This window comes from Acomys minous (assembly GCF_964271855.1).
Source record: "Acomys minous genome assembly, chromosome: 12".
Classification (NCBI taxonomy): Eukaryota; Metazoa; Chordata; class Mammalia; order Rodentia; family Muridae; genus Acomys; species Acomys minous.
Genome location: NC_140493.1, coordinates 109,381,703 through 109,397,805, shown reverse-complemented (window position 1 = coordinate 109,397,805; position 16,103 = coordinate 109,381,703). Strand labels below are relative to the sequence as shown.

Below are 16,103 nucleotides of genomic sequence, written 5' to 3'. Positions count from 1 at the left end.
GAGACAAAGGCTGGCAGATCTCTGAGTTCGAGGCCAGCCTGGTCTACTGAGCTAATTCCAAGAGGGGTAGGGTTGGAGAGATGGCTCAGAGGTTAAGAACCCTGGCTGCTCTTCCAAAGGTCCTGAGTTCAATTTCCAGAAAGCACATCGTGGCAGAAAACCATCTATGATGAGATCTGGTGCCCTCTTCTGGAGTGCAGGTGTATATGCAGGCAAAATGCTGTATACATAATAAATAAATAAATCTTTAAAAAAATAAAAGAAACCCTGTCTCAGAGAAATAAAGAAAGGAAAAGAAAGAAAACCTCATGAGAGGAAAGAAGGTTCTAGTCTTCTGATAGGCATCATTACTTTACCTCCTCCGGGTCTGCAGCTGTTCCCACTGCACCAGCAGCCACTGGGAGAACCTCTCTGCTCAGCTTCCTTAGGCTTGTATTTACATTCTGCCAACTTAGGGACTTTTGACTTTTCTTTGGTTTCTAGCAAGAAGATCATCACTGAAAAGGACGTTTGCCAGCTGGTGTGCTTTATAAAGTTTCTTCTTTTGGTAGTTGTCTATTCCCAAAGGCACAGAACTAGTTTCTTCAAGACTTGGGATTGAGTCTGGCCTTAGCAAGTCATACCATTTGTTTCTTGGTTTTCTCTGCAGAACTATGTGTTTGTTCTCTCCACCCCGCCCCCCTCTCCCTATGTAATTTCTCTCTTTTTCTCTGTCTCCCTCCCTCCCATTCTTTCTTCTTCAGTGCCGAGGTCACTGCCTAGAGCTCTAACTTTAAATGGTTTACATTAGTTAAGATGATGGTTGGAAATACAGGAGGTAAGCAAGAGCTGCTGCTTGTTGCTTGTCACTAACACTGTCACTGTGAATCATCATGACCTTGATCATGCTAATGCAAGCCTAAAAACTAAACAAAACAGTCTTCCAGATTTTTAGCATAAAAGCAAAACTGTCAGAAATAAAAGCATCATCAATTTTAGTATGCACCAAAGCTCTGAAGTACATGACTCACCTCCTCGCCTCCCCCCGACCTTTAGTGAATTTTCAGAGTTGTGTTGTCACAGTGATTAAGTGATTATAAGAATTTAAAACATTATCTTCCAAAGACCCCTTATGCCCATTTCTAGTCAGCACCTTCTCATGTCAGCCTCAGACAACCACTGATATACTTTAAGCTCCTGCAGATGTGCCCTTGCTGAAACCATCATAGATGTGAATTCTAGCTTCTTTACTTGGTACATATTTTTGTCTGCTTCGTTGTGCAGTGATGGACTTGATCTCAGGGAAAGTATTTTAACACTGAGCAACACCACATCCCAGCCAGTATATTTTTTAAAAGATTTATTTATTTATTATGCATACAGAGCTCTGCCTGCATGTACGCCTACACACTACAAGAGGGCACCAGATCTCACTATATAGATGGTTGTGAGCCACCATGTGGTTGCTGGGAATTGAACTCAGGACCCCTGGAAGAGCAGCCAGTGCTCTTAACCTCTGAGCCATCTCTCCAACCCCCAGTCAGTATATTTTTAAGACTTACCCTTAATTTTAGGATTACATTAGATTGTAGATTAGGATTACTACTGTTGCTGCCTCGAATGAGGGGTGGGGGTGAAGTGTGCCACAGAGACAAAGAGCGATAGAGTGTTCCTGGCCTGAAACTGGCTATATAGGCCAGGATGGCCTAGTACTCATAGAGACCCGCCTGCCTCTGCCCCTTAAGTGATGGGATTAAACGCATGCACCACCATATCATTCCCGGTTCCATTACTTCTATTTATTTATTCATTTATTCATTTATGTATATAGTGTTTTTGCCTGCACATACAACTGCACTCCCCAAGAGGGCACCAGATCTCACTATAGATGCTTGTGAGCCACCGTGTGGTTGCTGGGAATTGAACTCAGGACCTCTGGAAGAGCAGCCAGTGCTCTTAACCTCTGAGCCACCTCTCCAGCCCCAGTTCCACTACTTCTAATTATTGAGTAGTACTCCAAAGTGTGTACCACACTTCTTTATACACTTACCAACTGACAGTCATGTGGATGATCTCCATTCCTCCCATTACAGTCTTTTGGTGGTGGCCATTCTAATAGGTGTAAAATGGTGCTTCTCTGTAGTTTCAATCATTTCATGCCAGTCATCTGATGAAGTGTCTGTTGAAATCTCTTGTATTTTAAAGTAGGCTATTTTACTACTAACTTATGATGGCTTTTGTTTTGTTTTCTAGGCATAGAACATGTCTGTAATGCCAGCACCTAGGAGGCAAAGTTAGGCAGATCTCTGTTTAAAAAAAAAAAAAGGCACCAGGCAGTGGTGGCGCACGCCTTTAATCCCAGCACTTGTGAGGCAGAGGCAGGTGGATCTCTGTGAGTTCAAGGACAGCCTGGTCTACAAAGTGAGTTCCAGGACAGCCAGGGCTTTCTATACACAGAGAAACTCTGTCTTGAAAAACAACAACAACAACAACAACAAAAAGTTCTTATTATTTTGTCCAGGCTGGTCTCAAGTGATCTTCCTGTCTTTCTACCAATTTCAATTACTTACCAAGTGTTCTCTACTGAAAATCACAATAGCAAACTAAAAAAGTAAAACCCAGCCAAATAAACAAAATCAACATGCTTATCCCAAAGTCAGGTGTATGAATCTCCCTACCTGGTAAGACCTTGAGGCTTACAATACTACATTCCTGTGAACTTCTGTGTTAAAGAACCAAAAGAAAGATAACACAGTTCTAGAAAAATGGGTCAAGTGAGGGAAATTGCTTTCCCACTGAGATTTGAGATTGAATAGGAAGTGGCTGAATTAGACAGAAGAAAGGCAGGCATCACCCATTCATACATGGCTTTTGTATATCAAAGGCTTGGCTTCCTTTGCACTTAGCCCATTAACTAAAGCATTCTAGTTTCAAGGTGACAGAATCTTCCTCCTCCTTCTTCACAGCAATGTCTTCCCCTTTATTTTAATTTACATTAAAACTAGAATCTTTAAACAGACTTAAATTTTCAGTTATATTAGTTTCCAAATAATGCTCTAAGCAAAACCTGCTGCTATGGCAGAATAAAAATAACCCACAATCTCTACTTACTAAGGGCTGGCACGCTCCTGCCTGAGCCATCATGATGCCACAGTCAGGAATCTGGGGAAGAACATTCACACTAGGGTTTTCACATATGAGTCCTGTTTCTTCTACACACATCAAAGTTGTTTCATTTAGAGCCCCAAATGACACTGGCGGGGGCTGTCAACTTCCAGCCTCATTAGAGACACATGTATCACTGGTTAAGAGAGCTTTTATGAATAGGCCAGATACTTCAGATCAAATACAGGGTATCAAAGATCCCCTAGCTGTTAAGAGTTGATAGAAATCACTCAGCCAGTCTGAATAAGAGCCGTGGGAGTGGGGAGAACTGCAGACAGGCAGGTCGGCCTCTTCTCTCATCTGTGTAGAGAATACACAAGGTAACATGATCTGAGCTTGGCACTGACAAGCTCTCCTTAGCTGCTGCTACAGAGACACCTGGAATCCTTTCACGGCTGCAGTCTTTGGCCTGACAGACTATACACTGCTCCTGCATCCAGGATTTCTTTATTCTGTCCCTGATGTACAGGACAACAAAGGGAAAAGGGGTAAGGACAATACGCTTTCCAGAAGAAGCCAATGAGAACTGTGAGTGGATCTGAAGGCTGAGTTCTGAAACTGATGTGTGCTAACACTAATTTCAGATTGACTTAGAAAAAAAAAATTATGCAACCTTAGGATTTACCAAATCAAAGTTCTACCAACAAAGGTTAAACAGACACATGGAGGCTACTTAAAGAACTGTATCTGGGTGCTGGCACTATAGCTCAATGGGAAGGTCCTTGTTTAGCAGGCTAAGATCTCAGATGGGTTCTCAGAACCACAAACATGAGTGAAGGAATAACTACATGTAAATTTTTTATAAGACTAGTTAAGAGTCAATAAAGAGTGCTTTCAGGAAATGAATTTTGACAACATCCTTTAAAAATCCTCTTACTAAGTGAACAGTAAGCTTTACGTATGTACTAACCAGGTGATTCAGCTTGGCCAGAGGATGGCCTCCTTGCAACTGTGCTCATGTTTTCAATGGGCTTGTATATAAAGACAGTTGTCCAATGTGTTGATACAACAGTTGTTATTTTTACTATTTATCAAACCTAAAAATTTAGTGTCTGTGAGAAGCACCATGTGCTGTTCTTTCTCAATTTTACTGGGGACATTTATTGGCAGTGCCAGGGCCTCAGGGTGCACATTCCTCCAAGTACCCACACAAAAAATGATGCAAGGATCTCCATGATATCTAATGAGGTGGACGCATTACCCTTCTGCTCTTCCTCCGAACTAGGCTAACTAGTTGAAAACTCAGTCATTATCTTAAAAGGCTAAACCTGAGCAAAAGGATCAATTATCAACTCCCCTCTTTTCCTTCCTGACCATCTGTGGAAGCAGCTATCTCTGAAGAGCAGAGGACTCAGAACTGAAACTATCTACTTATTTATTAGTACTCTAGTCAGAGAACCTTCTCTAGCAGCCAACTATAGCAATGGTCACTCAAAGTGCAGTGTAAAGATTGTATTACTGTGTCTGTGTAAGCACACACATGTGGACAGGTGTTGTGGAGCCAGAATGGAGCAGCAGATCCCCTGAAGCTGGAGTTCCTGGAGGTCACGAGCCACCCTCTATGCGTGCTGGAAACAGCCCCGGTCCTCCGCAAGAACGCCCAGTGCTCTTAACTGTTGTGCCATCTCTGCAGGCCCTGAAATTTGTTACCTTAAAATTTACAGAACACCATAGCTGTTGTAGGGATCACAAAAATGAACAGGTTATTCCTACTAACAAGTAAGCCAAGCCGAATAAGGAAATGATCACTATAATGAAGACATTTGCACTAATGTACATCCAGGTCAGTGCCAGACTTAACAGATGTTAAGCACAATGATGGCTAAGATCCTCCTCTCCTGTCTGTGGAAAACACAAAACATTTTAACCTGTTTTAAAGTTTTCTCACTGGCACACACCCTGTAACTCTAGCACTTGGGAGGCAGAGGCAGATGGATCTCTGTGAGTTTGAGGCCAGCCTGGTCTACAGAGCAAATTCCAACACAGCCAAGACTACACAGTAAAACCCTGTCTCAGGAAAACAAAAACAGAAACAAGAACTTTTCTCATGCAGAATGTGGTGGTATACCTGTAATCCCAGCACTCAGAAAGTTGAGGCAGAACAATAGTGAGTTCAAGGTTAGCTTGAGTTACATAGTAAGCCCTCAAAAACCCACAGCAAATAAAAAGCTTCCTCATTCTATGCTAGAAGAGAAAACATAAAAAATAATTTTAAAAAAAAAGGAAAAAGCTTATTTTGTTTTTGTCTTTGTTAAACAAGAATCTATTCTTCCTTAAGTTTATGGAAGTTATGTTTGTCTAACATATGTAAAATGTTGTAACCTAAAAAACAAAACAAAACAAAAACCAACAAAACTAGTAATGTAACCATACTGTAACATTTATGTGAAAACCCAACCTTGCGTTTGTGCAACTTTGAAAATGCTTGCTTTTTCTTTCTTTTAATCAATATTCCATGTCCACAGAGTCAAAAGTGTATCTTGGTATGTTATGTAAGTTGTCAGTTTCTTATGGTAGGATACTCAGAAAACTTACTTTCCTCTGAGAGTGTTCACCATAATCCGAAGCAGAATCCCACTCTCACATGCCTGCCTGTGTGCCTGGATTTTGCTATGATCCAAATTTCTACCCCGGGGCAAAACTTCACACAAGCTCTCTTGCCCCAATCATATCTACCAAGGATGTACTGTATTTAACAGGACATTTCTATATGGCTTCTTAGGGGCTTTATTTTAAGCCTCCCAGGCATACCGTACAAAGAACAGCAAGCCATACCTTCCTTCTGACAGTCCACCCTAGCCCCGTATGTTTTGTCCTGCAAATTCTTTGCATCTCTCAGTTCCAACCCATTATGCAACCCAGGCCCCCTGCCTCACGCTGCCAGTCAGGCTGGCCATCACTTCAACACTGCGTCTGCTCAAGGGGCACTCCCCATCCAACTGCTCATGCCAAGCCCGTCCACAACCATCAATAGTGCCCAAGTAGGCAAACAATGCTGGTTATACTCAATATTGTCCCTACTAAGCCTCACCACCACACAAAACTCACCAACAACACAAACGTTAGGTCCCAGTACTTATTTAAGTTATTAAGTGCACGGAGTCCCTCTGTGTCTCAGCCACGGTGTTCCCTCAAACTTGGTTTGCTCATTGTCTCCTTGCAGAATTATCACTTTCATCCAAGGAAGTTCCATCTTTCAGGACTAAGACTTTTCAAGCCAAGTTTTGTGTGCCCACACCATTACCTCATCAAGCCACTTTCCCTTGTGACTGATGGGAATGCCATCAGCATCTCCCGTTCCCTTGAACTACAAGTTAGTCTGGAGAGAAACTGTGCTTGGTGGTCATGCTGGGCTAGACTTCTCCAAGCATCTGTTCTGAAACTCACCCTTACAAAGAGGACATGGTAAGTACACGACTTCGTAAGTATGCGCCACCATAGATTCTTGCCAATTCCTGTATGAGTATGTGGCTTGCTTCAAACCTTTCTTGTTTTCTCTCTTTGTACTCCATCACCAGTAGGTCAACTCTAGGAAGTCCAGAAGTCCCTTCTTTCACTGTGGCTGTGCACACAAGGCAGCAGCAGGGAGCAAGGATCAGCCCTGGTGTTAGAGGACCCGAGGCACAGCTTGCAGCCAACAACTCAATCTACACCAGCCAAGGTTCCTCACATCTATACATGACCAGAACAGCCATGTTTAGCTAACACAGGGACAGTGCTTGGAAAGCATGATGTCAACACTGGCTGCAGGATGGGTAGAACATCACACAAAGGAAGTGAGATTAAGAGGCTACTTTAAAGCTACGCTATTTCTTTATGTAAGGGCTTTGAGGTGCATGGAGTTTGAATCCTGGCATCTCCTACAAACTGCAAGATACTATGGGAATTACTTCTTCCTGTTTTTCCACTTGCTCACCTATGAAACTAGAACGATAAAGGCAACCACTTTAAATAATAAGTAATATAGTCTTGACATGGAGCCACAATGAATGTTAGCTATGCATTTTTGAAGACTTGCTCAAATGGAGATCTGAATGACAGAGCACTGACCACCATCCCCTACCTCTCAGCTGTCCTCAGTGGCTCAGTGGCACTAGGGCCCACAGAACCACCACATTCTTTCCTCAGGGTATATTCCTTAACAGAAGAAGCTTTGCTCCAAATTATCAGCCTACAGCCTTCGTGTTCAGAACAAAGCTTACTAGGTCTGTTCCTTGCACTCTTCCTTTTTCTTATATTTCATATTTCATTTGGACTCTGAGGAAACAGCATGTGAGATCCAAGAAATATTCCTGCACCCCACTCCCACAGCTCCCACCTGCAGATCTAGCTTAATTCCTGCCTGCTATTCTGACTTGGATTCTCTTGCTTAGTTCAAAGAGTGATTGAGGCGTTGGAGGGATGGCTCAGAGGTTTAGAGCACTGTCTGCTCTTCCAGAGGTCCTGAGTTCAATTCCCAGCAACCACATGGTGGCTCACAACCATCTATAATGTGATCTGACGCCCTTGCTGGTAGAACATTGCACACATAATAAATAAATATTTTTTTTTAAGTGATTAAAAAAGAAGTATCTTTGGGAATAAAAAGCACGTATCTTTGCCAGGGTCAAGCCAAGCAAGTGATGTTTGCTATAAGCGATGTTAGTCTTACTAATCAGACAGCACACACAGAATGAGGCACTCATTCTCAAGAACTACTTCGCCATGAGTGTCCGCAAAGGACTTCACCAGGGATAGTTTCTTGCTGCTGAGAAACACCTGACTTGATGCTGTGATACTGCAGGTCTACAGCTCAAGCCTTCTGAGGAAGGATGCATGACTGTATGAAGAATATTCTGCTGAGCAGTGGTGGTAAACACCTTTAATCCCAGCACTCAGGAAGCAAAGGCAGATCTCTGTGAGTTTGAGGCCAGCCTGGTCTACAGAGCAAGTACCAGGACAGCCAAGGCTACACAGAGAAACTTTGTCTCAAAAGAACAAACAAACAAACAAACAAACAAGCAAACCAAACCAAATAAACAAAACAAGAAAGGAAGGAAGGAAGGAAGGAAGGAAGGAAGGAAGAAAGAAAGAGAAAAGACTACTCTGATGTGGCCAATGGACAGGACATTCTCCACAGTTGTGTGGAGAGCAGGGACTGACTCTGACATGAACTCTGATGCTCCTTATTTGACCACTTCCCCTTGATGAGGAGGCCTGGTGGCACTCAGAGAAAGAATAAGCAGGCTACCAAGATGAGACTTGATAGCCTATGACCATACAATGGGGGAGGAGGTCTCCCTCGGTCACAGACCTAGGGGAGGGGAATAGGGTGAAAGCGGGAGGGAGGGAAGAACGAGAGGATACAGTGATGGGATAACAATTTAGATGTAATCTGAATAAATTAATAAAAAAGAAGAAAAGAAAAGAAAAGAAAAAGACTATTCTCTGTCAGAAGGTCTAAAAAAGGAAGACTGAAGGCTCCTGGGGGATCATTTATTACACAAAAAGTTGGTGGCTACAAAGAGTGCTACTGGCTTCAATGACAGAGAACTGACAATTATAAAAAATTGTTGTGACAGAAAGGTTTATGAAGAGGCAAAATGGAAAGTAAAGCCCATCAGAGCAACCCAGCCTGTGCTCTGGGGAAGCACATCCCAAAGGGCTCCTCAGCCTGAGACTGTGCACGGCCAGGTGATCTCATGTGTTTGTAATAGGAAAGATGTGTTACAACAAATAGGCCAAAAGGGGGAGAGGGTGATGTGACAACTTCATATTCTAATTCATAGAGAACACATTTAAATTCATTGGCCTGCAAGAGGCATATATTTCAGAAGCCACTTCTAATCACAACAGTATTGCAGCTGAGACTGAGAGCCCCAGAATTCACAAGAGCAAGAATTCTGTTTTCACAGGGCTGATCCTGCTGTTGCGGTGTCAGCTGTGGAAAGCGGGCTCAGGAGAGTGTGCACACTGTCTGAGCTGCCTCAGGGATGTTTCATGGCTGGGTGCCCAGATTGTCTAGCTCTGCACACAGCTCTGTAGTGTTTTGAGGGCTACATGGGAGGAACGCATTCTTAAATTAACAAACAGCTCTCCATCCCTACACACAGCTTCTTCATCCTCTGAAAGCCTCTGAGGCCAAGAAAAGAAGTCACTTTTAGTGCAATTCCAAAAATGGCCCAAAGCGTATAGAGTTGCATAGCACTCTAAAAATGCAAAGGCTTGCTGTACTGAAGTGGAGGATGAAAAATAAACGACACACTCTGGACAGACACTACCATCTATCTGTTTCACATCACTTCATGGACTCTCTGCAAGATCACACAATCATTTCTACCAAGTAATCTTTGCATTTTTAAGTAATTATATTTCTGAAAAAATTGTGTATAACCTGAAAATGTATCAACGAGAATACATTTATGTGTTAAAAGTATATTTTTAAAGTATATTATTTTATAAGAAACACTCTCCTCACAAAGCCCAAGTATTTAAAGCTAATTTGTAAAAAAAAAAAAAAAAATTAATTTGCGTACTCAAACTGGCTTAAGAAAGTAAATCTGGAAACATCTACCCCCTGAATGGTGACTAGCTCACAAAGGCTGCTCCCATCTCCTTATTCAAATGATGTCTTCAAACAAGGTGGTTAAGATGTTAAGTACCCTGAAGGCCCCTTCACTGAAGCCACTTATCCACCTGTTTGCCTCTCAGGAGACTTCCCTCCTGCTCACCTACACACAGCAAGGCCCTCAGAAACAATAAGGCCTGTCTGTCTCAAAGCAGTTCAGTCAAAGGAACCCAAACCCAACCAGAAAACAACTGTCACCTGGCTTTTCTCAGCTCACCTGGAACTTTCCAAGCTCTGCCTGCTGGGGGCTCTACCTCTTGCTCCCTCCACTCACACCTCTCTGGGGTCCAAGGGGCTGCTGCAACTCCTGCCTCAAGTGTTTTCCATGCTTTCCCCAAACTAAGTCTTCTTTACTTGCTTCAACTCAAATCACCAATTTCCTCTCTTATAAAATCTTCTCAAGTATCACCTTCCCACAGTAAGCCTTGACTGAGTCCTAGTCACCACACACACACAACCTCACTGCATGGTCACATTCCTACTGGAGAAGGTGGTAGTCTACAACACAGCTCTTCAGCCTCAACATGGTAGGTTGTAATGGAGCTGTTTATGATGCCAAAGGCATTTAACACATTCAACTCAAATCACAAAGAAAGCAATTCTAAGGGCCGGGAGTGGTGGCACACGCCTTTAATCCCAGCACTCTGGAGGCAGAGGCAGGCGGATCGCTGTGAGTTCGAGGCCAGCCTGGTCTACAAAACGAGTCCAGGACAGCCAAGGCTACACACAGAAACCCTGTCTCAAAACAAAACAAAACACAAAGAAAGCAATTCTACTAATCTTGCCAATTGCCCCAACATCAACTCAGGTCCACTGAAGACTGAGGTCACAGGCAGGACCTCCTTCTCCCCAGCTGGTGGACATGAATAGCTGGGAAGATACGGACACTCAATTCTTAGCCAGTATTGCAGAAATTTTATCTTCCACATAAAGCTCCCTTCAATGAGGAAAAAGCTGCTCCTCATTGCAGTCCTGACTTCCTCCCTGTACTTCTGGGTGACAGTATTTGGAAGAGGACACAATTATTTCAGTAAAGGCCACTGCTTAACAAAAAGGTGGCAGCAATGAGGAATACTGCCTTTAAAGTTTCAAACAGTCTCCCAATTGCTTGGCTACTTTTTAGCCAATGATGTCAAATGAAACAATGCACCTTAACTTCAGCGTAACCAGCACTCAACTACTTATTTCAAAATGCCAAGTCGCTCAAGCATAAATATAAAGCAGTCCTTTTATTACAGTGTGTCTGCCTCTGTGACAGACAATACAACAGTAAACATAAAGAGGACGACCAATGTTGACTAGAGTCCCAACCACCACCAAAACATTTACACCCCCAGAAACTAAAGTAGAATTAAGATGAACCCTTTGGCAGTCTCAGGACCTAAGCTTTGATACCTTATTAAAGTGGGGGAGGGGAGGAGTCTTTTCAGTACAGATAAACAAAGTAGCATCTATTCAGATCTCCTCATGAACAATAAAATCAATTCTGTCAACATAACAGAATCCTACATCTTAAAAGGCCTCATTTTGTATAATTTTCCTCAATAAAAGCATCTTAGTGGGTATCACACTGACATGTCCAAAGCAAGGACCACTTCCTCTGTTCTGGAAAAATGTAATTTTATTCAAGGTGCCCTCTGCCAGCCAAGTTCAACTGGCTTGGGCTGTATTAACTAACTCAGCCTCTCACTTAGTAAGGAAGTCTGCAATCCAAGAATATAATTGTTTGTCAGCACCCCCACATAGTTCAAACTGTCCTCTGAAGTCACTAGAGTCACATTTTCAGGGTCTCAACTAATTACCTAATTACTCCATGCGAAAGACAGGAAACTGCATAAAACAAGGTGCCATTCAGAGATGTGGTCATGAACGTACTAGATACATTGGCTCAAGCTGGTGCACACCAGATACCCAGAAAACAACAACCACACGGAACGTGGGCAATACAACGGCGCAAACCAGCCACGAAACCCCCATTTGCAACTCCTTCAAGACGCCCAAGTTGGCCATCTACGGAGCACCATATATAGTTTTGAATCTACGCTTCACGCCCAGAAGGCAACCAGCAGACCACTCAAAGGGAGGTTTCATCTGCCGAAGGCAAAGGTTGGGGACAACTCAACTAATTACACACGGAGGCACCGGCAACCGTCAGACGTCTCGGGACGCCATAGGTGCAGCCCAGCTCCGCCGGCTCCTCCTCCTCCCCGGGCTCCCGCACAGCAGCACCCCAGCACCATCCTTCATCAGGATTCCTCCGCTCCGCGCAGCGCGCGCGCCAACCGTCTCTTCGCCCGGCCAACGCACAGGGGGGTGGGGGGTGGGGGGCGACAGCTTCAGGTCCACACCTGCAGGTTTTAACTGCTGCGGATGCATTCGCTACGTCTCACCTACTTGGCGACGGCGCGGACCAAGCATCCCTAAAAGCAGAGGCGGCGTCGGGCGCTCGGGTTTCCTTATCTGTTAACGGGGCCCGGGTGGCTGCAGTGGAGGCGCGTCTTCCTCGCACGCAGCACTCCGCAGTCCGTTTCCTACACCGTTACATATAAATCCACCTCAATTCACAACTGCGGGGGGGGGCGGGGGGGCGGGGGGCCCGGGGTCGCGTACGGCTCGCCAAACAACGCCACACTACGGATCGGTGTATGCCACCGTTTGGAAACGCACGGTCTGCAGGGGACCGTGCAAGGAGACCGAGTCTCATGCACTGCATTAGTTAAAAAAAAAAAAAGACAAGAGAGCGCAGAGCGGGAGGGACCGGCTAAGCGTCCGACCCCTGGGTCCCCCAACCCAGTGCCGCACGCCCGGCCCGGCGCTCGCCGCCCGCGCCTCCTCTCCTCCCGCCCGTCAGCCCCGGCCGGCGTCGCACGCGGGTCGCTCGGGGCCGCCGCGCTCCGGCTCGGCCGAACAAAGGGCCCGGAGACCTCCGGGCGCAGCGGCGGCGGCGTTCTCACCTGGGCTCCGTCCCCGGCGGCTGCTCCGCGGGGCTCCGGCGGCGCGGGCCTGGCGGTGGAGAGGTCGCTCTCGGCCGCCCGGGGCCCTCGGGGGCGCTCCGGCGGCGGGGGCCCGCTCAGTGCCGGCGCCGCGGGATCGAGTCCGGGCGCGGGCGGCGGGTGGGCGGCGGCGCGTCCCGGCAGGTCCAGGTCCAGTGCCCGCGACGCCGCGACGCGCCCTGTTCCTCAGGCTCGGCGGGCCGCGGCTCGGACGCTGCCCGAGTATGAGGCGGCGGCGGGCGGCGGGGCGCGGGGCCGCTCCGCTCCCTCCGCCTCAGGCTCCGGCTCCGGCTCCGACTCGGGCGGGCCCGCGGCGGCGGCTGCGGCGGCGGGAGCGCGACGGCGCGGGGACGGCCTGTCACGGGAGCGGCCCGGGAGGCCCGGCGGCTCTCAGGGCTGCACGGCGACGCGGACGGCGACGGCGGCTGCGGCTCCCGGGGCCGTCGCGCTGAGGTGCGGAGCTGCCACCGCGGCCATCTTGTTGCTCTAACTGACAAGAACCCCCCTCCCCCCGCTCCAGCCAGACGCGGCGCTCGAGCCCCCGGCCCCGCCCCGCGTGGGCCTCCAACAGGAAGTCGTACCGGCCCACGGCACGTGACCCCCACCGCATCTGCATACCGGAGGGCAGCCTGACCAATCAACGCCCTGATCTTGAGCTCCGCCTCCGGGCACCACTTCAGAGTCCATTGGTCCGTCCCGAGAAGACCACGCCTCTTTTTTTCCTCCCTTAATACCCGCCCGCGCTGTGGCTGCCCAGACCGCGCGGGGAGCGCGCGGGGGTGCGAGCTGCGCGCTCTCCACGCGCCTCGGACGCGCGCCTGTCCCGGGGCTGGCGCTCCTTCGCGGTCAGTGCGTAGAGCCGTGCGGAGTGCTGCCCGTGGCCGCTTGCCCTCCCGCTCCTGGGCACCGTGCCTCCGCTTTAGCGTGCCCACCAAAAGGTCGCAGACTCGGTTCTACGCGGCCGCTAGGTGCTCCGGTTCTGTGCCCCGCGGCGTCCGGGCTTTGCGCCGCGTTTTCGCCCGGCGGCGCTGCCCCCTCTGCGCTGCGACGCCTGGAACCTGGCGCACGTACCGGCGCGCGTCCGGCCCGTGCCGTGCACATGCCCTGCACCTCCCCACGGTGCACACACGGACGTGCGCGGGCCGCGGCCTAGAAAGCCCGCTGCGCGCTCCTGGCAGCCGCCTCCTTGCCCCCCTCCTTTTCTCGGCGGCTCCCCGGGGAGTGCCCCGCTGCGAGCCAAACAATCCCGGCTGCGGAACAGCTCCCCGGGGAGGCCTGCTTTCCTCGCAGCTCCCACACCCCACTACGCGGAGCGCACAACCTTCCCACCCCAAGGCTCTGGGCTCCGACTACTACACACCCTGCGTTTCCTTCCTGGCTCTCGGCAGCCCGCGATGGTCCTCCATTCCTTGGCTCCTCCTCGGTATACATAACAATCTGTGGTGGGTAAGGTCCCGCGCAGTGTGCGCTCCGAAGAGTCTCCTTTCAAGTTTCTGTTCAAGACTCCGGAAGATTTTGAAAGCTCGTGTTTTTTTCCATTTTCATAGAAGGTCGTGGAAGGAACCTAGCTTCTCTCCACTTCCCACTCCCCATCTTGCTGTTCTGGAAGATCGGCGATGCTTCTGAAAGTTGTCAGTGCTGTAAGAGGCACTGTCTATGTGTCCCCTTCCGGGAGAAGAGACAACGCTCTAGTACCTTCGCGATGCAGTTTTGCTGCTGCCAGTGTCATGCTTTGAAACGTTTTTGGATGAAAGGGACACAACAGACTCCCTGCTCTCGTTTCCCTTCAGGGTCCCATGAGCTCTGTACACTCTTTTTTTTCTTTCTGCTCTATTTTACGCCCTCGAAGTCAGATTCGCTTACTCTCTGAAGGCGTCTTCAAACGTCTGTCTGTTGTGTATTTCCCATCCTGAAAACCCACGTCCCCTAGAAAGATCTGATGGCAAACGTGGCTCACACAGAGACTTCTGCCTTTTCTATTCAGCATTTATTGACTTCAGTTTAATTCTTGACTGCTGAGAACCTGTATCTTTTGTGTTTCTCAAAAGTACAGATATTATCACATGATCGGAAAGGAGCACAAATAGCATCCTGCAGATATACAGCGTGCACTAGGTAGATTGCTAAATCCAGAAGGAAGCCAGGGTCTGGGTGGAACAACACTGTAAACTTCAGCTATTGGAATATTGAACAAAATGGCATTTAGCATTTGCCCTTGCCATTGACTTTGCGATCATGACCTTTCCTCTCTCCAGATTCCTTTGTTATGGTTCCCTCCCCTCCAGCTTAGCCTGGCACAGTAAGGATGTCTTCCTACCTTAGACTACCAAACACCTGCAGAAAAGGCGGGCTGTTTGGGTTTTTTTTTTTTTAATGCAAAATTAGACTCAGTTTGGTCAATGGACCTGTAGTGGTACAAAGAATATTTGACGAGTGGAAGTGTGGCTTAGTGGTAGAGTCTTGCTCAGCAGGCTCAAAGCACTGGGTTCGTTGCTCAGTGCTGGTGTACACACACACACACACACACACACACACAGCCAGGCATAGTAGCACATATCTGTAATTTCGGTGCGGCTGGTCATTGTGGTTCGCGCTCGGCATAAAGAGACCTCTGAATTTAAGGCCAGCCTGGTTTTACATAGAGAGTTCCAGGCCAGCCAGGGATACACAGTGAGACAAAAACAAAAATCAAGGTAGATGGTGTCTCAGGTTGTTCTCTGGCCTCCACATACATGTGCAGACACATACATACACGCACTCACAACACACAAGTAAGATACCTCCCAGGGAGGTAGCCTGTCTCCTAGACACCTTCCCAGAGGACCTATGGTCTGAGTCTTGAGGGAGGCCAGGGAAGCCATAATAGAAGCTCACAGAAGGACACTGAAGAGAGAAGCCACAGCACACATCAGGAAAACAAGGGTACCTGGAGCGTGGTGCTCTCAGGGCCTGCAAAAGCTCAGGGGTGGGTGGCGGGTGGCGGCAAATCCCAGCGAGCAGCTCCTGCTGGCAAAGACAAAGGAGACCTTTGGGTTGCTATGAACCTTCCTGGGACACACGGCAGCTAGCCTGGCGCAGAAGGACCAGGTGGGCTGTGACAGTGCTGGGCAGGAGCCCAGTGAAACCGGCCAAACCAAGTACCAAGAATGGCGGGAGAGGGCAGAGAGGAGGGTGCACTTGAAGGTGAATCTGCCCTAGCCATGAGGGTAGGTACGGTCTAGCTTCCCAGCAGGCTTAGTAGGTGGTGAATAGAGGCAGAGGCCACGGACAACAGGTAGAAATCAAGCCTGGGGTGTGTTCAGTTCTGTTCTCAAAGACTCCGATGAGGGATACACAGCCTATGGTGACTAGCAAGTCAC

At 47.9% G+C, this 16,103-nt stretch overlaps 1 protein-coding gene across 5 annotated transcripts in view; it reads right to left on the bottom strand.

Moving 5' to 3' along the window:
• The window catches only part of TNRC6C (trinucleotide repeat containing adaptor 6C), a 114,987-nt gene extending 100,104 nt beyond the window's left edge, over window positions 1-14,883 (bottom strand). The window contains exon 1 of one of the 5 annotated variants that reach the window (XM_084749034.1): window positions 14,105-14,883. In XM_084749034.1, coding sequence (XP_084605160.1) covers window positions 14,105-14,175 — 71 coding nt within the window. In that variant the 5' untranslated portion in view covers window positions 14,176-14,883. Of the gene's footprint in view, window positions 1-12,705; window positions 13,222-14,104 lie in introns of those variants that run through there. The other 4 variants (XM_084749030.1, XM_084749033.1, XM_084749031.1 and 1 more) reach the window with 4 other exon arrangements.
• Window positions 14,884-16,103: the final 1,220 nt, after the last annotated feature.